The sequence below is a fragment of the Gobio gobio genome (assembly GCF_949357685.1).
Source record: "Gobio gobio genome assembly, chromosome: 10".
NCBI lineage: Eukaryota > Metazoa > Chordata > Actinopteri > Cypriniformes > Gobionidae > Gobio > Gobio gobio.
In genome coordinates, this window is record NC_137116.1 from 10007353 (window position 1) to 10031067 (window position 23715).

Genomic DNA, 23715 nt, shown 5'->3' on the forward strand with positions numbered 1-23715 from the left:
ACACTCCTCCACTGTTACACTCTTACACTGTTACACTCATCCACTGTTACACTCCTCCACTGTTACACTCCTCCACTGTTACACTTACACTCTTACACTGTTACACTCTTACACTGTTACACTCCTCCACTGATACACTGTTACACTCTTACACTGTTACACTCTTGCATGGTTACACTCTTACACTGTTACACTCCTCCACTGATCCACTGTTACACTCTTACACTGTTACACTCTTGCATGGTTAAACTCTTACACGGCTACACTCTTACACTGTTACACTCTTACACTGTTACACTCCTCCACTGTTACACTCTTACACTCCTCCACTGTTACACCCTTACACTCCTCCACTGTTACACTCTTACACTCCTCCACTGTTACACTCATCCAATGTTACACTCCTACATCCCCCACTGTTACACTCTTACACTCTTACACTGTTACACTCTTACACTTACACTCCTCCACTTTTTATCATTTTTTATCAGTCATTTTATCATAAATAAATAAAAGCAGTAATTTATTAATTTAATTTATTTGTACTTATTAATTTATTTCCTGACCCCAAACTTTTGAATGGTACTGTACCACAGTTACAAACATTTGTTTGTTTGTTATATGTATGTAAATGTGTGTGTGTGTGTGTGTGTGTGTGTGTGTGTGTGTGTGTGTGTGTGTGTGTGTGTGTGTGTGTGTGGACTGGTAATCCTTACGTTATGGGGACAAAATGTCCCCACAAAGATAGCAATATCCGAAATCCTCATCCTTGTGGGGACATTTTTAGGTCCCCATGAGGAAAACATCTTATAAATCAGACTAAGTGATGTTTTTTGAAAATGTAAAATTGCAGAATGTCTCCTGTGAGGGTTAGGTTTAGGGGCAGGGGCAGTGTAGGGGGATAGAATATACGGTATGTACGGTATAAAAACCATTACGCCTATGGAAAGTCCCCATAAAACATGAAAACCAAACATGTGTGTGTGTGTGTGTGTGTGTGTGTGTGTGTGTGTGTGTGTGTGTGTGTGTGTGTGTGTGTGTGTGTGTGTGTGTGTGTGTGTGTGTGTGTGTGTGTGTGGACTGGACTGGACTGGTGTGTGGACAGGTAATCCCTATGTTATGGGGACAAAATGTCCCCACAGAGATGGCAATATCCGAAATCCTCGTCCTTGTGGGGACATTTGCTGGTCCCATGAGGAAAACATCTTATAAATCAGACTACGTGATGTTTTTTGAAAATGTAAAAATGCAGAATGTCTTCTGTGATGGGAAGGTTTAGGGGCAGCTAAAGTAGGGGGATAGAAAATACGGTCTGTACGGTATAAAAACCATTACGCCTATGTGTATGTGTGTGTGTGTGTGTGTGTGTGTGTGTGTGTGTGTGTGTGTGTGTGTGTGTGTGTGTGTGTGTGTGTGTGTGTGTGTGTGTGTGTGTGTGTGTGTGTGTGTGTGTGTGTGTGTGTGTGTGTGTGTGTGTGTGTGTGTGTGTAACCATGAGGCAGACCTGAGAGGGAATAGAAACGGTTCCCAGAATAAAAGTGACCAGTATTTTTGTCAGAACATAAAAGAAAACTGGAGCAAAATTCCACCACTAAAAACAGGGTGCGCTTATTTAAGGCCTGTTTTTTCCAGGTAGCAGGTCTTTAATTTAAATATCTCGAGCTCTCTCGTGCGCATGCGCAGATTCTGCAGTCACAGCCTTTGAAATGTGTGTGTTTGGTTTGCATAGATTCGTTACCAGAACTCGATTCCCCGCCGCTACTATGAGCTGAGATCCATCTGGTCTGAAGGCGAGATCATAGATACTGAAAGACAGACAGCAACACGATCATGAGACGAAGTTTATATCAGAATGAAAGCACAGTGAATGTGAAGAGCTCCGATTCCCATTGAAGATTAAATCAATATAATAATGCTCCACATGACGTATGAGTGAAAATGCCCTTTTATGGAAAATAAATGCAAAAAAACAGGCAGAAATCACATGTAACGCTCAAATTGGGCCATCGATGCTTATATTGTTTACATAGCAACGGTTGCCAGCCACATCCATACTGCACTGTAATTGATGTGTAGGAAAACAGTGAAGCGCTCACCATTGCTCAACCTTATCCCGGTCGTGTACTTTATCTATCCATGTGGGAACAGCTCTCATCTCGGGAAAGTGCTAGTCTTTAGCGCGTATTCAACAGGTCAGATCATCAGCGCTGAGATGCTGAGAAGCTGAAAACAACAACATGGAGGACAGAGCTGGGTTTCACAATAAAAGTCCTGCTCTGATAAAGAGATACAGTTGAGCGTTTGAGTGTCTTTCTGTTCATGTGTGTGTGTGTCAATTAGCAAATAACAGTACCCTAGCAACATCATAGCAACATGCTAAACAACAATTAGAACCCCTTTACAACTCCGCTCTCACAACCCCACTAGCCTAGCAGCAGGTTTTTCATGAACAAGCAGAACACATTACTAAATACATTACAGTTTTTTACAATCGCTATGACAATTTTTTCAATACTTTTAACAAATTTCCTAAACTCTTAACACAGTAAGCACAGCATCTGTCTGTGTATGCTATACAATTAACACATTTATTGTTGCTTTTTCACAAAATGCATATAGTTAACATAAATTTAAAATGCTTGAACTTCTTTTACGCACAAGCACAACCAAGACCAAAACAATAAATTTTTACTACCAAATTTACCAATGCTTTAACACTGTATGTCAGAACAGATAACACCTTGTTCTAAACCCTAGCCTTATAGGCTAAAGTCAAGGTAAACAGCTGTTTATATTGAGAATTTAAACACAAATTTATCCCCTGTATTTTATTCCATTGGTACTGATAAACAGCTGATTGAATTTGTGCAAATATATAAATCCCAGCTGATTCCCATCTAGGAATTGTTCAGCTGTTGTTCTTTCAATCACATGACCATATGGTATACAGTAAAAGAGGGCCTATTTGGGCTGCTCTTGTGTGAAAAAGGAACAATATAGAGCAACACAAAGAAAGTCATAAAAAGGCCTGCATGAGGGAGAGGAGTGGGACAAGGGCAAGGGAGAGGAATGCCTGGACAAGGGCAAGGTAGAATTAGGGTAACTGATGAAATAAGAGCTACCATCATAGACCATCATAAACCACAGGCTATCATACAGAGAGGCTGGTGAACAAGTACAGCCAAAACTCCACCAACAGGTAGGACATTGTATTAGGGCTTCTCCTACTGCAAAGTGTAAATAATTTTACCATGTTTAACAGTGCCTGTGCTGTATGCCTCTGGTCCCTAACTGTATTTTGTCTATCTAAGGATTCAACGTCCTCCCTCAGGGGGCAGAGGAAAGTTCCTAAATGAAGAACAGGCATTCTATAAGGCTACTCTGAGATGGGTCATTCATTTTTTGAATTGAATTTCTGCAGCAAAAAAACAAAACAAAATGCATGCATAAACCAGACAAAACAAAAATGTGGAGTCTTCAAAAGACACACAATCTATGATCAATAAAATATCCAGTCTATTGTATAAGGGCAGACCTGACACACAAAAATAATGCAGTTTCTGTAATTCCATCTAGTGTTAGTGTTTTTATGACAGTGCTATGACTAAATGTTCCTGTTGGAAGAGAACATGTGTTAGGGTTTTGGTAGACAGTGTGTTAGGGAATTATTGTATTTTGAAAATTAGTTTTGGAGTTTAGTTTACAACGTGTGATTTTGAGCATGAAACGAACCGTTTTGGCAATTGCGTGATGTAGGTGTGTTGGTGCGTTAAGAGTTTAGAAAATGTGTTAAAAGTATTGAAAAAATTGTCATAGCGATTGTAAAAAACTGTATATAGTGTTTTTTTTATTTATTTTTTATTACAGAGTTTTTTTAAATTGCTAACAAGCAATACTGAATCCACTTTTTCAAAACTCTGCATTACCAACATGAATCTGGGCCAAACAGTTCATCTCACCTCCAACACAACACTTCATACACGTCTCAAAATCAGTTTGTCCCACCAAAACACTGGCAACAATTCTCATTAAAAACACATATGTCATTCATAACACACTGACCTAAAAACACTCATCAACAACAACAACAACAAAAATCCATAATAGGGCACAATGTTCTACAGTTTTTCTCAATGGTTTACACACAAATACTGGTACTTGAGACACAATGACCACAACATGTAACTCATGCACCAAACCCCTGAACCAATTAAACTACAAGCACAATTCCTGCTTTACACTCACATTGCAGTTCTAAAACACACTTTGTTCGAAAACACTACAAACAAATTCTCTGCATTTGGCACAATTTTCATGCAGAAAATCTCTTGTTTTCACAAGGAACACGTGTGTGTTTTTTGATTTGTGTGTAGAGTTCTGAGAGTATGAGACAACAATCGGAAAATTTTTTAATTTGACAGAATTTTCCGTATTTTTTATTTTTTTTTACAGGTGTTACCTGTATTTTAAACTTAATTGCGTTGTGTTTTAGGGCTAAAAATGTCTGTAAAATTACTGGATGTCCGGTTAATGAGCCGCCAGTACCTTTTCTGTTATTTTACGGATTTATTTTTTACAGAGAACAGTTGTATTACATAAATCAGGATTTTTGAACTTTGAATGATTTTTCACAAATGAGTATTTCATTATGGGATAAGAATAAGATCTCTTCATTGATTGTTTCGGCAAGAAACAAAAGTGTGTGTGTGTGCGTGTTTGTGTGTGTGTGTGTGTGTGTGTGTGTGTGTGCGTGGACTGGTAATCATCACGTTATGGGGACAAAATGTCCCCACAAAGATAGCAATATCCGAAATCCTCATCCTTGTGGGGACATTTTTAGGTCCCCATGAGGAAAACATCTTATAAATCAGACTAAGTGATGTTTTTTGAAAATGTAAAATTGCAGAATGTCTCCTGTGAGGGTTAGGTTTAGGGGCAGGGGCAGTGTAGGGGGATAGAATATACGGTATAAAAACCATTACGCCTATGGAAAGTCCCCATAAAAGATGAAAACCAAACGTGTGTGTGTGTGTGTGTGTGTGTGTGTGTGTGTGTGTGTGTGTGTGTGTGTGTGTGTGTGTGTGTGTGTGTGTGTGTGTGTGTGTGTGTGTGTGTGTGTGTGTGTGTGTGTGTGTGTGTGCCACAAGCCACATTTAAACAGACTGAACTTAAAGCTCTGACCACAGAAGAATCCATCATTCTCAGCTGTCAAGTGTTTTTGAAAACTAAAATAGATCCATTATCTGGCACACAGCTCTTCCTGCATCTCTTACATTAAGATTGTTGTCATTGGCTCCAGTGCTGTATTGTTAGTGATAATCATGTTCATCTGTAATCAGGGTGAAAGTCCAGTGATTCTGTGAATCATTCTAGAGCTCATTATTCTTATTGTATTCATCTGCTGCTTCTGGAGACTCAGTCCATCACATCTGATCCTATTTCTGTTATTCATAAACACTGAAACAGCACAAGATGTGTGTGTGTGTGTGTGTAGTCTGGAACCATAACAAGCCACATTTAAACAGACTGAACTTAAAGCACAGCACTGACCACAGAAGAATCCGTCATTCTCAGATGTCATGTGCTTTTGAAAACTAAACTATAGATCCATTATCACAATAATGTCTATAATAATAAAATTGTTCACTGCAGAGAAAGATTGATGCCATTTTACAGCCAAGTTCAAAGTTCAGACTTTTCTTTGTCGTAAACAATGGAAGTGAAATGTGTGAGAAAACAGAAAGTAAACTATAAATGCTCTCTTTCTTTCTGCAGCCAGACATTCTGAGATGGTCACACTGAACAATATGAAAGCAGATTTCAGGAGGGATGTGTCAGAGATAAGAAAGCATTTATAAGTCACACGTCTGACTGACAGCAAGCATCGAATAACACCTTGTCAAGAAATGATCTTAAAGCATTTAAAACCCTTTTCTGATTCATCTGATCCTGTAGGTAAACAGTCAGTGAGTCTGATGTGAATCTTCGACAGCCGAGATAGGCGTGCCAACATGAAACTGAACTCATGACCTTATGACTCATAATAACTTTATGACCGTCCAGAACAATCACACACAGTTCTCCCAACACCTGACAGGAATAAGGCCGTATCTGTGTGGTCTGTGGGTCTGATGGAGACGAACCGGTCGCACTGGAGCGCGTGTGTGCGGGAGCTGGCGCTGTGGAGGGACGCTGGGGGGCGGCTGCCGCTGGAGCTGAGCGGCGGAGCGGAGACCGGGCACTTCGTGTGGATCCACCCGCGGAGCTCATCCGCTCACAGGGACATTCTGCTGGAGGTGGAGGGTCTACCGGTGTCGGGACTGCCCCTGTATGACGTGCTGAACGTCCTACAGAACTGTGAGGATCCCATCAGAATCAGAACTGTCAAAGCAGGTGACTTCTTCAGTGTCCAGAACATTATTATAGCCTATTATATTAATTATATTATATTATATTATATTATATTATATTATATTATATTATATTATATTATATTATATTATATTATATTATATTATATTATATTATATTATATTATATTATATTATGCTATATTATATTAATTATATTATATTATATGAATTATATTATTTTATATTATTATATTATATTATATTATATTATATTATATTATATTATATTATATTATATTATATTATATTATATTAATTATATTATATTATATTATATTATATTATATTATATTATATTATATTATATTAGGCTATATTATATTATATTATAGTAGTGCTGTCAAATCGATTAATAGCGATGAATCGCATCCAAAATAAAAGTATTTGTGTTTAGGCATACATATATATATGTGTGTGTGTGTGTGTGTGTGTGTGTGTGTACTGTGTATAATTATTATGTGTGTATATACGTACATACACACTCATTCAGGCCTATATAGTTAAGAAATATTTGCATGCATATACTGTATATATATTTATATAATTTATATTATATATATAAATATAAATATTTTATAAACAATTCTTAAATATAGCCTATACATGCATATGTGTATATATATATACATAATAATTTACATTTTCAAATAAGCATAATTTAGTTTGTTTATTAAGCCATTTTAATTACAAGGAAAATGTCCCTATAAACCAGTGTAATACCCATGTCATTATAAAAATGTGTGTCCTCATAAATATAAATTATATAAACAAGTGCACACACACACACACACACGCGCAATGAGCTGCACCTTAAGTCTCGACTGAGCAAGAATGTGTTTATCTGTTGGAAAATAATTGACACGGTTATGTAACTGAGAATATTGCTGTAGTATTCTCTCTCTCTCTCTCTCTCTCTCTCTCTCTCTCTCTCTCTCTCTCTCTCTCTCTCTCTCACACACACACACACACACACACACACGCACACACACACACACACACACACACACACACACACACACACACACACACACACACACACATACAGCTCTTTGAGAGGTTGAGGATCGTGTATGTTGTGTTTGGGTCTAGTCTGAGAAGTGACAAAGTATTTAGATATAAAAGGATAAATCTTTTCAGTTTTCAGTCCATCCTGTCATTCAGGGCTCATGCTGTCACAGTTCTTCACATACAATTATTGATCGGATTCTGATGCCAATCTTTCATGTAGAGCTGTGCTTGTATTGGATCCGCGTTACACTGAGGGAACGGACGCGTCTCTAAGGGACTGTAGGTGTCCAGTGTGTTCCAGAGACAGAAGCTGTCATAGGCTCGTATGTTACAGTATACTGATGTCATCGAGGATGTGCAGCTCTCATGTTGTCGAGGGAGTGTTTAGGCACCAAATTCCACCATCAATGACTTCAAGGCAACATTGGTTGGAAAGATGTGGATTAACCTTTTTCCTACAGCCCCATTTCATTAAATCAGTCTGTTGTCATTTTCATAGTTACAGCAGAAAGGGAAATGCAGAATCTTTTTAGAATCAGCAGGATTTCTTCCCTGTTGTGAGGCGTGGATAATATATACTGAATACAGTTATAAGCAACGTATCTCACCTTGCTATACATATATAAACGTCTAAACCATAGACCGTAAAAAGGTCTAAACACGACAAAGAACTTGACATTGGCAGGCGACAGCATCCTCCTCTTACTTGTCTGAAGGACAAGGGACGCAGCGTCTCATTCCCCTTCTAAGGGAACCATGGTTACATGTGTAACCTGAGACATTCCCTTTCGATAGAATCTTGTGCTGCCTACCTAGGGTAGCCTGGATGCCAGCCGAACTTAGCTCTGCCCACAACATTTTACCTCGGGCAGTTCGGTCTGGACTTGATCCAGTAATTATGCCCAAACAGAAACTATTCGGACCAATGAAATTGTCAGGGCGGGCTTTAGACGATGATGGACCGATGATAAACAGTAACGTAATCATCCACGTCATCAAAGGCGCTTGGGTTGAATTTGTTCTAATCCTAAACGGAGAACTTGTTCGTATATGCATTCCCCTTTACTATTTCTCTCAGAAATGATGATCGTGTTGGTAAGTACTCTGTGTATCCTTAAATTCTTTTTTTACAACACCGGCAAAGATCGTTTACACTCATCTTTTTCTTCTAACGTTAGGCTACTTATTCCAGCGTGCGTGCAGACAGGTTTGCTAACGTTACTCAAAACTAGACAAAAACAAGCCCAATAGCTTTCCGGGGGGGGGGATATGTGCCAAAATATGTGTTATTTTGGCAGGGCTGCCTGCTAAAATTCGCATTCCTGGGTCTGTATATCACATAATTGGGGTCGGTTCAACCCGCGGACTTGGCAACACAGTGCAGTTGAGTTCTGTTGACATTTGACAACTAACGTTAAGCGTCGCTGCGTTGCTCTGATTGGTTGTAGGTCTATCCAATTGAGGTCTTTCCTGTTTCGGTTGAAACACGCAACATAATCACAGTCCAACGGAGCAGTATCAGACTCATATTCTGACTAGAATTGAGGATGACGACGTCAGGCTATACCTAGGGCGCTACGGGGAACAAAATACCTATTAATGGCTGACATTAAGTCAAAAACTCAAAGGAGTACCCATTCCTAAGGTGCACACCAGAATCGCGATCAATTCCCTGCGGCCAGAGATAAGACCCCTACAGGCAAGCTCAAGAGCTTGGTATTCCTAAGAACACCTTTGAGGAATATCATCATAGACCAGAACTTCTCAAGAACCGAGGCCTCAACAGGATGACTCTAAAAGAGAGGAGGTCGAACTACGTTCTCTATTCAGGCCAGCATCCAAGAGGCCCATTCATGCCCTTCCTCCTCTAACACATGCTCCTCATCCTCCTCTCCCTCTGCGATTGTTTCATATCATCATTCAGTGCACCTGTGTCACCTGTGCACTCTGTCTGAACTGGCTTATTTTGTACAGTTGGTTTGATCACATCATTAGAAATAAAAGTGAAAATGTTTGAGTCGTTGTGTGTAAACATGTGTAATCGGTTTTAGTTGTGTTTAACTTTTCCCGCTTGTTCAAGCATTTTGCAACACAAATGCATCACAGTGCGATATGTTTAAGTGAGTGAGAATGTGTTTAGAGTTTTGCAAAAAGAGTGCATGATTTATTCATCAATTGTGAAAAACTGCAAATAGGAAAAAAGTCTTTCGGTTTTGGGTTTCCTGAATTATTTTTTATATTGATGTATTATTCTGTAATAGAAATTTAGAAAAAAGAATTTGGTGCATTATCCTTGTCCAATACAGAGAAGTTTCCTGCTTCTTTTTGTAATGCTAATGTAGCCCAGTAGATGGAAGCAGACACTCTCAATCCGTGCCCTGTGATCGTTACCATGGCAACAATCACATGCACGTGCAGTGTTAGTGACGAACAGTGACAGCCAGAGGGCAGTGTGGAGGTGCACTCACACTCTTTCTCTCTCACACACTGACCCTGCCTGTGAGTCTCACACCGCACACACACTCACACACACACACACACACACACACACACACACACACAATGTTTGTTTTTGTGAAATGTGAGGACATTCCATTGGCGTAATGGTTTTTATACCGTACAAACCGTATTTTCTATCCCCTTACACTGCCCCTGCCCCTAAACCTAGCACAATTGGAGACTGTCACCCATTTGCGCGTCTCCATTTCTCCATTTCTCCATGTCTCCATTTCTCAAAACTCTACACATCTAGCTGATGTGAAACAGAAATAAAGATGAGTTGACTAGACAGAAAATGTGTTTCAGTGTTACGGGTTCAGGAAGCATTCTGTTATCAGCTAGTCAAATCAAGTCAACTTCATTTATATAGCGTGTTTTTCAATATAGATTGTTTCAAAGCAGCTTTACAGTGACAATGGGAAATGAATGGAATAGTTTAGTCTATAGGCAAGCGCGTTTGAATACATACAGTGAGGAAAATAAATATTTGAACACCCTGCTATTTTGCAAGTTCTCCCACTTAGAAATCATGGAGGGGTCTGAAATTGTCACCCATCACAGGAGACTGTGCAGTTCACTTTCTGTGAAAAAAAACTTGTTCCGTATGATTTATAAGCATTTTGAAAGTGAGGGACATGGGGAACGTCCTCATATTTCACCCTATTTTTGTAATACCTATGTCATACCCATGTCATTATACACATTTGTGTCCTGATATTTCACAAAAACATGCCCACACACACACACACACACACACACACACACACACACACACACACACACACACACACACACACACACACTTAACCCTAATCCACACCCCAAACCAACCACACACAACTAAACACAACTAACATTCTGCATTTTTACATTTTCAAAAAACATCACTTAATCTGATTTATACGCTGTTTTCCTCATGGGGACCAAAAAATGTCCCCACAAGGTCAAGGATTTTGGATATTGCAGTCTTTGCCACACACGTTTGTAGCACAGGTTCTCCTGTCCTCGGCTGACTCTCTCCCTCACAGTCACTCACACACACTCACATGCACACACACACACACACACACACACACACACACACACACACACACACACACACACACACACACACACACACACACACACACACACACACACACACACACACACACACACACACACACACACACACACACACACACACACACACACACACAGTCCTGTCCTTGGCTGACTCTGGTTCTCTCGAGGCTCTTGTGAGCCGCAGGGACTGTGATGTGTGTTTCAGCCGCTGGTATCCAGGTACCGGTTACCTGACTGCCGTTAATCAGCAAACACACACAATCAAGAGCAGCCTTATTTTCCACACTTCTGTTTTCCTCTTCTGTTGTTTACCGTTTGCTTACAGACAATCACAGAAACTATATCTCCATTTCTCAAAACTCTACACACAAACACACACACACACAAGATGCAAAACGTCACACATCTCTTGCAAAAGCAAACACTTCATGCAAAACTATTTTAAATTTTCTAATATTGGTTATTGCATAGTAACTCTACACATAAACATAAAATGATTAGCCACACACACACAGATGTGACAGATGTAAAACACTGCTATTGTCGCAGTTGCTGGTCACAGCACAAAGGAAGGTTGTCAGGATCTAGATGCAGCAGCTCTCTTGTGTGCACAGATTCACTGTATATACAGTATGACTGCACAACTGATGGACTGTACAGTGATTGAACTGAGCTGGATCCACAATGAACTGACTTAATCTGAATAATGACACTATTGTCTGTTAGAGCTGCTTTACAGCAGATTCTGAATGTGTTACTATTGTGAAGCTGATGTGAAACAGAAATAAAGATGAGTTGACTAGACAGAAAATGTGTTTCAGTGTTACGGGTTCAGGAAGCATTCTGTTATCAGCTAGTCAAATCAAGTCAACTTCATTTATATAGCGCGTTTTTCAATATAGATTGTTTCAAAGCAGCTTTACAGTGACAATAGGAAATGAATGGAATAGTTTAGTCTATAGGCAAGCGCGTTTGAATACATACAGTGAGGAAAATAAGTATTTGAACACCCTGCTATTTTGCAAGTTCTCCCACTTAGAAATCATGGAGGGGTCTGAAATTGTCCCCGTAGCCCTTTCCAGCCTTGTGGAGGTGTACAATTTTGTCTCTAGTGTCTTTGGACAGCTCTTTGGTCTTGGCCATGTTAGTAGTTGGATTCTTACTGATTGTATAGGGTGGACAGGTGTCTTTATGCAGCTAACGACCTCAAACAGGTGCATCTAATTTAGGATAATAAATGGAGTGGAGGTGGACATTTTAAAGGCAGACTAACAGGTCTTTGAGGGTCAGAATTCTAGCTGATAGACAGGTGTTTAAATACTTATTTGCAGCTGTATCATACAAATAAATAGTAAAAAAATCATACATTGTGATTTCTGGATTTGTTTTTAAATTATGTCTCTCACAGTGGACATGCTCCTACGATGACAATTTCAGAACCCTCCATGATTTCTAAGTGGGAGAACTTGCAAAATAGCAGGGTGTTCAAATACTTATTTTCCTCACTGTGTGCGAAGGAGGCCTTCACAGGCGAGAGTCTAGTTGACCCGGACTCTGCTGACACTTCAGAGTTGCGTTCGTCGTGTCTAGGCGCAGGTCCAATATCTGATCTGGATTCGGCCTGGATCCGGCTGACTACAGTAAACCTCAGGATAAACAGAGAGACTAACATTAGCGTAGATGCCATTCTTCTTATGATGTGACGAGTATATCAGGTGTTATGGGAAGTGTTCTTGGTTCCGGCTGACCTAGTTAATGCAGCCTAACTATCAACAAATTTATATTGTTCTATGTGTATGCCAGGTTAAAGAGATGTGTTTTTAGTCTTGATTTAAACTGACAGTGTGTGTGTCTGCTTCCTGAACAATGCTTGGAAGACTGTTCCAGATTTTAGGGGCTAAATGGGAAAAGGATCGACCACCTGCAGTTGATTTTGATATTCTAGGTATTATCAACTGGCCCGAGTTTTGAGATCGCAATAGACGTGAAAGGCCTATAATGCTTTAAAGTCCCAGTGAACCGGAAGCTGCAACTGATTTTATTTCAGTGCTGTGACGTATTTCCAAGCGAAACAGAATATTGAATAGAGGGCAGGGTTTTACTTCAGCGCTCCTCCTCTCCATCTCACGCTCATAGCAGACTAACGGTTGGAGGGGAGTCGTTAAGGATATTCAAACCCAAGCCGTCATCGGAAAGGGAATGCCATTCAAGACCAGAAGTTACTTCTCAGATTTTGATTAAAGATTACCACGGCAAACAAATTGTTATGTGTATTAACTTGCACGGATTAGTTGTTCACCCTAAGACCTGTAATGTGGGCTAACAAAGTAAATAAGATCGATTTTGATTTCATGAGGACTTTAAGAGTTCATTCAAGTACTGGGGAGCTAAACCATTTAGTGCTTTGTAAGTAATTAGCAAGATTCTTAAATGTATGCAATGTTTTATAGGGAGCCAATGCAGTGTTGACAGAACCAGGCTAATTTGGTCATACTTCCTGGTTCTAGTAAGAACTTGAGCTGCTGCGTTTTGGACCAGCTGGCGTTTATTTATTAAGAAAGCAGGGCAACCAGCCAGTAGAGCATTACAATGATCTTTCCTTGAGGTCATGAACGCGTGAACTAACTGTTTTGCATTTTGCAGTGAGAGCATATGTTGTAATTTAGATATATTTTTAAGATGGAAGAGTGCGGTTTTACGGATGCTAGAGACGTGGCTTTCAAATAAAAGATTGGTATCAAAGAACACACCCAGGTTCATAAGTGACGACGAGGACTTGACAGAGCAGCCATCAAGTGTTAGACAGTGTTCTAGGTTACTACGTTCTAGGTTACTACGTGCAGAGGTTTTTGGTCCAATAATTAGAATCTCGGTTTTTTCAGAATTAAGTTGTAGAAAATTACTAGTCATCCCATTTTTTATATCAGCTATGCATTCCGTTAATTTTCTGAATTGGTAAGTTTTGTCAGGGTGCGAAGAAATATAGAGCTGAGTTTCATCAACATAGCAGTGAAAACTAACACCATGCTTCCAAATAATATCTCCCAATGGTGGCATGTACAGGGTGAAAAGCAACGGTCCTAGCACTGAGCCTTGCGGTACTCCATGCTGAACTTGTGATCGATATGATATCTCTTCATTTACTTCTACAAACTGATAACGGTCACATAGGTATGATTTAAACCATGCCAATGCAATTCCACTAATGCCAACATAATTTTCAAGTCTATTCAAAAGAATGTTGTGATCGATAGTATCAAATGCAGCGCTAAGATCGAGTAACACTAATAGAGAGATACAACCACGATCGGATGATAAGAAGAGCAAATCATTTGTAACTCTAATGAGAGCAGTCTTAGTACTATGATACGGTCTAAATCCTGACTGGAAATCCTCAAAGATACAATTTCTTTCTAAAAAAGGAGCATAGTTGTGAGGACACTGCCTTTTCTAGTATTTTTGCTAGAAAGGGTAGATTTGAGATTGGCCTGTAACTGACTTATTCTGTTGTGTTGTTTAATAAGTGGTTTAATAATAGCCAGCTTAAAGGTTTTCGGTACGTATCCTAATGACAAAGATGAATTAATGATATTAAGAAGTGGATCTATGACCTCTGGAAGGAGGATCTCTTTCAGTAGCTTACTCGGTATAGGGTTGAGCATACATGTTGTTGATTTAGATGATTTAACGAGTTTAGACAATTCTTCCAGCAGGAGGGATGAATACCATCTCTTTTTAACAGGTCAGGTCTGCCCCAAAAGCTTTTCCAATTGTCTATGAACCCTATATTATTCTGCAAACACCACTTAGACAGCCAGCCATTGAGTGATGATAGTCTGCTAAGTATCTCCTCACTCATCACAAGAAGGGGGCCAGAGCAAATTACAGCAGCTGGCATCATACCTGCGTGTTCACACACCTCTTTAATGTTAATGTTGGTGATCTCCGACTGGTGAAGTCGAACATCATTAGTGTCAACGTGAATAATAATCTTTGAGAATTCACGATGAGCATTAGCCAACACGTTTAAATTTGCTTTGATGTCAGGCGCTATGGCTCCTGTGACTATGGTTGCTGGTGTCTCTATTTTCAGGTTCCCTGTAATAGAATCGGCAATAACTAGGGCACTTTCAACAGGATTCTCAGTGGGTGCGTCACTGAGTGGGGAGAACCCGTTTGATGTTCTAATCGGAACGGAAGAGCTGTGTTTTGATCCACGACTATGCCGTCTCACAGTCACCCAGTTGCCCGGCTGCATGAGCTCTACCGCCGGAACCGAACAATGTACAGAGTTCACTAAGCTAGTCGCACCCAAAGCAGTGCCTAAAGCATTCTTACTATCCTCAATTAAAGTCTGGATGCGTGTCTCTAATTCAGAAATTTTCTCCATCAGCCTGACTACATCCCTGCATTTATCACATGTGTAGTGCTCACCGCTGACAGAGAAGGTTATACTAAACATGTGACAGGCAGTGAAATAACAGAAGATGACATAACTTAAATCGGTTTGTTGACCGATCTAACTTACCACAGTTGTTTGATGGACTTGTAAAGGCGCGAGTGTGCACGAGAAAAAAACGGCAAGCACTGATGGCAGGTTGACAGGCTAGCGAAATGCTAGCGCATTGTGCTAGCGATAACGGTTTAGATTAAAGCTAGCGATGTCAGATTAATGTGACAGATAATATCAGATTTATTGTGATGCTTACATTATATTGAGCAATATAAACAGCAAGGAATGATAGAGAACAGAGGTGGACAAAGTACACAACTCTATTACTTGAGTAAAAGTAAAAGTACTACTAGTCAAATATTACTCCGTTACTAGTGAAAGTTCTAAAAACAGATTTATATACTTAAGTAAAAGTACAGAAGTATTTGTTTTTAAAAGTACTTAAGTATCAAAAGTAAATAAAAATGTTTGTGTCATGCATTATTTTATTATTGTTGTATAAATTCACATTATTCCACCATGGTGGTTTAAGCCAGTCAGTGATGCTCCATCCGACGTGCTAGCATACGACTACCTTAAACTAATTTAAATACATGTATAAAAGTTTCAAAGCTCTTTACAAAGCTGCTGTCATTTTAAAGCATTAGTTCACCCAAAAATGAAAATTATGTCATTAATGACTCACCCTCATGTCTTTCCACACCCGTAAGATCTCTGTTCATCTTCGGAACACAGTTTAATATATTTTAGATTTAAAATATAAATATAATATAAATTTGGGCGCACCAGATAACACGTCAGCAGCGTCACTGCGGAGTTGGAAACGCGGATTGACAAGAGAAGACAATGCTGAATAAAGTCTTAGTTTTTGTTATTTTTGGACCAAAATGTTTTTTCGATGCTTCAAAAAATTCTAACTAACCCACTGATGTCACATGGACTACTTTGATGATGTTTTTATCACCTTTCTGGACATGGACAGTATACCGTACATACATTTTCAATGGAGGGACAGAAAGCTCTCGGACTAAATCTAAAATATCTTAAACTGTGTTCCGAAGATGAACGGATATCTTACGGGTGTGGAACGACATGAGGGTGAGTCATTAATTACATAATTTTCATTTTTGTGTGTACCAAACCTTTAAGGCTGAATGCACAGATCCAATACACTGATACACATCTGATGTTCTCCCAACTGTTTACTCTTCTCTTTCTCCCAGATGTTTACATTTTTGAACATTTTATGGGACATGCATCAAGTGTATGCCAACTAAACGAATCTTTAATCTTTTCAGAAAACTGAAACACACTTTCTAAGTATGGCCATGGATGCACACACTGCGCAAGAGAAACGCCTTCTTCCATTTTGCTATAAACTGATCAGTGTCCAAAATTTTTTATGAAACTTCACATGACCCTACAAGAGTGACTACTGACAGGCTGTCTGCAAAAAAAAAAAAAAAACCTTTAAAAGAAGAAAAAAATCCTCCACTGACTTTCAAAGCTGCTAAAGAAACAACTTTCTACTTTGGGGACCTTGATAGAAATGTAGTGGAGTAAAAAGTACGATATTTGTCTTTCAAATGTAGTGAAGTTAAAGTCAAATTTTCCCCAAACAATATTACTCAAGTAAAGTACAGATACAAGTAAAGTGTACTTAAGTACAGTACTCAAGAAAATGTACTTAGTTACTGTTGAGATTAAAACAGGGCTTATACGGAGCAAAAAACAATCAACTGGCAGACAGGAAACTGCTGTGCAACACTGAAAATGGAACGTCTGGAAACAACAACCAAACAACAACCTAACAATCAAAGTAACATCCATACGCCAGTGATATACAAATATCATATAGAACAGGTCATGGTTAGTTAACTCAGGTGTTCAGGAGGTAGCAATTACACCTGAATATAATATTACAATATAAGGATACTGTTTGAAAGTTGTGCATGTCGATCTAAAGTTGCTGTCATCTAAAATCATCTGAGCATTGATCTGTGTGTGTGTGTGTGTTTAGGAGGCACGTTGAAGAGAGACTTGAGTTACTTCTTGAGTCAGCGCTTTCAGAAGCTCTCAGCGGATCAGCAGCTGCAGGAGAGCGTCAGGAAGAACCTGCACCGCCGCACCGCGCCCTGTGAGTCTCACCCCACACACACACACACACACACTGACCCTCACACCGCACACACACACACACACACACACACACACACACACGTTTGTTTTTGTGAAATGTGAGGACATTCCATAGGCGTAATGGTTTTTATACCGTACAAACCGTATTTTCTATCCCCTTACACTGCCCCTGCCCCTAAACCTAACCCTCACAGGAGACTGTGCAGTTTACTTTCTGTGAAAAAAAACTTGTTCTGTTTGATTTATAAGCATTTTGAAAAGTGAGGACATGGGGAACGTCCTCATATTTCACCCTCTTTTTGTAATACCTGTGTCATACCCATGTCATTATACACATTTGTGTCCTGATATTTCACAAAAACATGCCCACACACACACACACACACACACACACACTGACCCTGTGAGTCTCACCCCGCACAAACCCACACACTGACCCTGTGAGTCTCACACCGCACACACACACTGACCCTGTGAGTCTCACCCGCACACACACAGCTCGACACGAATCATGTTTGTGGAGCTGGAGTTCCCAGCATGCTTTGCATTAGGAGAGTAAAGTTAGAGATTAAGTGTTATTTATGAGTTTTAAAGGGATTGACATTTAGACAAGTTAATGTGATGTTGTTTAGTTTGTGCTTAAAAGTAGTGCTTGTGCCCGTGCCTAGATATGATAGTTATGGTCATTTACTTGTTTCACTACTAATGCACTGTAAATAAATAAATAAAGTTGAACTTACTTAAAAAATATGGCAACCTATCACACTCAACTTTTTAAGTTAGCTCAACTAATTCACTCCAAATTAAAGGGTTAGTTCACCCAAAAATGAAAATAATGTCATTTATTCCTCACCCTCATGCCGTTTCACACCCGTAAGACCTCCGTTCATCTTTGGAACACAAATGAAGATTTTTTTGTTGAAAGCCGAAGGCTCAGTGAGGCCTGCATATGCATCAATGTAATTTACACTCTCAAGATCCATTAATGTACTAAAAACATATTTAAATCAGTCCATGTGAGTACAGTGGTATAATATTAATATTATAAACGATGACAATATTTTTTGTGCGCCAAAAAAACGAAATAACGACTTATATAATGATAACCGATTTCAAAACACTGCTTCATGAAGCTTCGGAATGGATCGAATCAGTGAGTTGATTCAGTAGTTCGGATCGTGTGTCAAACCGCCAAACTGCTGAAATCACTTGACTTTGGCGCTCCGAGCCACTGAATCGACTCACTGATCCGATACGCTCCGAAGCTTCATGCAGCAGTGTTTTGAAACCGATAATCACTATATAAGTCGTTATTTCTTTTTTTTGGGCACACAAAAAATATTCTTGTCGCTTTATAATATTAATATTGAACCACTGTACTTACATGGACTGATTTAAATATGTGTTTAGTACATTAATGGATCTTGAGAGTGTAAATTGCTTTGCTCCCTATGGAGGCCTCACTGAGCCTTCGGATTTCAACCAAAATATCTTCATTTGTGTTCCGAAGATGAACGGAGGTCTTACTGGAACGGCATGAGGGTGAGTAATAAATTACATTATTTTCATTTTTGGGTGAACTAACCCTTTAAAGTCAACTTAAAGGGCTCATGGCATTAAATTTTCATTTTATGAGGTTTTTCAACATTAATATGAGTTCCCCTAGCCTGAATACTGTCCCCAAGTGGATAGAAATGTTGATCGGTGTAAAACCGAGTTCTGGCTGTCTTTCTCTGCCTTTGAGAAAATGACAGCCCAGACGAGCCAATCCTGAAGTCTCCTGGTTTGACGTCCAAGCAGGAACGGTTCCCTCCCTTTCCTCCACCCAGAGCATCTGGCACGCCCATGCAAACGCTCGAGAGATCATTGCTTGTGAACGAGTGAACGCTGGCAGTTTCTCAGTGTTTGGATGTACAAATGAAAACAGAAGTCTTTTTTCAGTTCCTTCTGATCTGTGATCAGTGATTTCTGATGTGTAGCTAATTATTTATTATTCGTGCACACGCAGCTCTCTCTCTCCAGACAGAACGGTGTTTTCTATCTTGTGAGTCAGTGTTTTTGTATGTCCTCGTCGCGTCTATCGGTTCTAAAATGTGCATACAGTCATGAGTTTCTGCTCAACATCGGCAGAGTCAGATCTTTAGAGATAAACTTCACACACGCCGAAGCTCGGGCTGCACTGGCCGGTGGCCTTCAACATCCCCGACCCCCAGTACTGCATCTGGCCCACAGCAGAGGCACCAAACGCGGCGTGAGATTAAGCAGAAGGGGGGTAAGCGTGAGCATATCCGGGCTAGCCAGCCTAGCCCCACAATAAACTGGATTACATTCGATTACTGCTGTTGTGTCTTTGTTTGGGCTGTGTACTCAACGCGCGTCACTGACGCTTTTATTTTATTTTAAAAATAATGCTATTATCAACACTTACTTTTAACTCGTTCATCTCGACAGCTGTAATGGTACTTTGCATGTGTTTCTGACATGAGTGACAGCCCCTCCGACTAGAAATAGACTAATAACCTGAAGTATATGCTGTAACTAAAACAGTTCACTGAACTGAGACTGACAGAACCGATGTGAAGTGAACTCCGGTCCATCCATCTCTCTGGCAGCAGCTCGTGCCTGGTCCTGCCTCGTAGACCTCGTTAAACCACGCCCCCTCCGCTCATTTAAAATGCAAAGATGTCAGCCAATCACAACAGTGGGCGTTTTTACTGAAGTCTCACAGCAGACACGCCTCTTGAAGCAGGGCATTCAGCCACAGGGCAAACAGCAGTATAGAAAAATGCCTTTTATTTCTAAATTATGACATTTTATGATGTAAAAGTCATACTAACAATATAAGTACACCTCAGGAAACATTATAAAATAATAGAAAAATGCCATGCCATGGGACCTTTAAAGTCAACATCTAATGAGTAACAGGTAGTGTTATAAACTTGTCCAAATGTTGTCCCAACTTTCAAAATTGAGTTACCTGAAACAACTATTTTACATCCAACAATGATGTGCCTGGTTCAGAGTAATATTGTCAAAAGTACAGACCGCAATACCAATTCGGTACTGAAATTTAAAAAAGGTGCCGCTTTTAGAGCTGTTGAGCTGGTATAGTAAACACTTCTGACTGGCCATTGTGCTCATGCGCTCATCGGATGTGTCTGTGATTGGCTAAAATGATCAACGCACGGGAGCGTTTGAAAGCACGCAGAAGTGTTTGGAAGTGTTTTGAAAGCGGGAGCGTCTCAAAGCGTCTCAAAGCACAAGCAGGGGACCAGCAGCGGACCGATAGGCTGATAGGCGCCTGTATTCAAATGCTGCCATGTGTATCTGAGGCCCCGTTTACACATACATTATTTTGAGAAACGGAGACATTTCCCTTCGTTTGCACCCTTCGTTTACACGCAAACGGAGAATTTGCGTCTGAAAACGAGTCTTTCTAAAAACTCCGGCCAGAGTGGAGATTTTGAAAATCTTCGTTTGCACGTTTGTATGTAAACTGAGACAAAGGTGTGTTTAGGCAGCCAACGTCACAGTAGGTGAACACCTATTGAATTTGAAAATCAAGGTAAATTGTACTTAATTTGTCTTCTGGGAAACATGCAAGTATCTTCTGTTGCTTCTGAAGGGCAGTACTAAATGAAAAAAAAAATTATAGTTAAACAAAATAAGAAAAATTTGGACATCTTCATCCTGTCCAAAAGTTTTCACCCCCCAGATCTTAATGCATTGTGTTTCTTTCTGGAGCATCAGTGAATGTTTGAACCTTAGTGTTTGAGTCCCTCAATTGTCCTCAGTGTGAAAAGATGGATCTTAAAATCATACAGTCATTGCTGAAGAGGGTTCAAATATGAAAAAGAGGCTGGAAAACTGAAGAATGTGCAGGACCTGTTGGATTTTTCTGTTGAACATTGGGCAGTTAAACTGATCAGGACAAACAGTGGACTCATGAACAACCATCACAAAACAAAAAAACAGCCGTGGATTATCCAGGGAACGACACACAGCACTGAGAATCAATGTTTCATAAACTTTTTATCAGGGTTTTTTAATAAATTCAGCTATTTTTTTGTCTTGTGGACTAAATGTTAAAACTTTTTATGTAAAATATCTTATTCAGGACAGTACAAAATAAAAAATAACATGCATTTTGTATGATCCCTCTTATTTAGTTAAAATTATTCCCATTTTCACAGATTCTGCAAGCGGTTCACATACTTTTTTATGCCACTGTATGTGAGCAAATGGGCACACAAAAATATTTCTGTATTCCCTCATTCACAACTACAATAGTTAACCCAACTATGATGACTTTCACTCTGAGAAACCCAGAAATGTGAAAAGGGTCTATTGTTGATCATCACCATGAGATTTGTGTGCTGAGGTGTATGTGCTTCTCATTGCAACTTTTGCAACTTATTTGCCCGTGTGAACTGGGTAAACCGTGTGCCTCTAGTTTAAAGAGGCAAATGATTTTCATGTCCTGTAGTTAACATTGAAAATCAAACATGGAGATGAAAAAACAAGGATTGTAGCTGCTTGCATTGCTAAACATTCTTTGATTGTCTTGACAAGATTTTTGATGTTTAAAAACTACCTGTTACTCATTAGATGAACAAAAGTGTTTAAGCTGACTTTAACTGGGGCGAATTAGTTGTGTTAACTTAAAAAGTTGAGTGCGATAGGTTGCCTTATTTTTTTAAGTTAGCTCAACTTTATTTATTTTACAGTGTGCTAGCACTGACACCAGTCTCTTCATATTTCTTCATTCTATACAGTGCATTTAATGATTAAAATGAATGAATAGAAAACTGCACTCAACAAGTGTTCAATGAACTTAATTAGCAAACACTTTATTTTGATGGTCCGCTTTAGACATGCAAGTAACTTTGCAAGTACATGTCAACAAATACTCAACTAATAGTCTAATGAGAGTTAGTTGACATGTCACAAAGTTACATTTAGTAAGTAGTGGACCGGACCATTGAAATAAAGAGAAACCCTTAATTAAACTAAGGAAATATTTTCTGTGCAATCAGTTTAGGTCACTGCAATACACTCTAAAAAATGCTGGGTTAAAAATAACCCAAGTTGGGTTGAAAATGGACTAACCCAGCAATTGGGTTGTTTTAAGCAAACATTTAACCCAACCGCTGGGTTAAAACGACACATTCACTGGGTTAAAACAACCCAATTGCTGGGTTAGTCGATTTTCAACCCTTGGGTTGAAACAACAACTTGGGTTTTTTTTAACCCAGCATTTTTTTGAGTGTAAGAATGAAACATGTTCATTTAACCCCCTGGGGTTCTTCATTTATGGGTCAAACTCAGGACCTTCGGGTCAAAAATGACCCGGAGGGCAGGATTAAGATAAAAAAGATTTGAGTAAAATCAATGAAATATATATTTTTTCAATAATATTTTTTATTTATTTTTTGGTGTTTTGAGATAATTTTATGATTTATAATTAATATTTATGCAATAATTATGACCCATTTTTTCCCATTGAATATAATAAAAAATGTATATATATTAGGGCTGTCAAAAGATTAATCGCGATTAATCGCATCCAAAATAAAAGTTTGTGTTTACATAATATATGTGTGTGTACTCTGTTAATTATTATTTATATATAAATACACACACATTCATGTATATATTTAAGAAATATTTGCATGTATATACTGTATATACATTTATATAATCTATAATATATATATAAATATAAATGTTTTATATATAAGAATAATATTTTTTTCTTAAATATATACATGCTTGTGTGTGTTTTTATATATAAATAATATTTAACAGAGTACAAACACATATATTATGTAAACACAAACTTTTATTTTGGATGCGATTAATCGCGATTAATCTTTTGACAGCCCTAATATATATATATATATATATATATATATATATATATATATATATATATATATATATATATATATATATATATATATATATATATATATATATACTATAGTGGATTTTACGTTTTATTAAAAAAAAAAAAAAAATCGTAGCTTCATCGGAATGGTCCGAAACTTGGTGACTTTATTGGAACTTGGTATATGAACACCCAAACAAATGGGGTCAGGATTTGAAAAGTCTAAGTGGTCGTAAAAAAAAATAGTC

At 38.8% G+C, this 23715-nt stretch overlaps 2 protein-coding genes across 3 annotated transcripts in view; both read right to left on the reverse strand.

Annotated features, from left to right (window-relative positions):
* ift122 (intraflagellar transport 122 homolog (Chlamydomonas)) overlaps window positions 1-2239 on the reverse strand; it is a 48657-nt gene extending 46418 nt beyond the window's left edge. Inside the window, exons 1-2 of one of the 2 annotated variants that reach the window (XM_079827828.1) lie at window positions 2097-2239; window positions 1739-1805 (exon numbers count right to left, since the gene is read on the reverse strand). In XM_079827828.1, the coding sequence (XP_079683954.1) occupies window positions 1739-1805; window positions 2097-2155 (126 nt within the window). In that variant the 5' untranslated portion in view covers window positions 2156-2239. The remainder of the gene's footprint in view (window positions 1-1738; window positions 1806-2096) is intronic. The other variant, XM_079827829.1, reaches the window with a different exon arrangement.
* Window positions 1-23715, reverse strand: part of rab35b (RAB35, member RAS oncogene family b) — a 761740-nt gene that overhangs the window by 257243 nt on the left and 480782 nt on the right. The gene's annotated exons all lie outside the window — the stretch shown is intronic.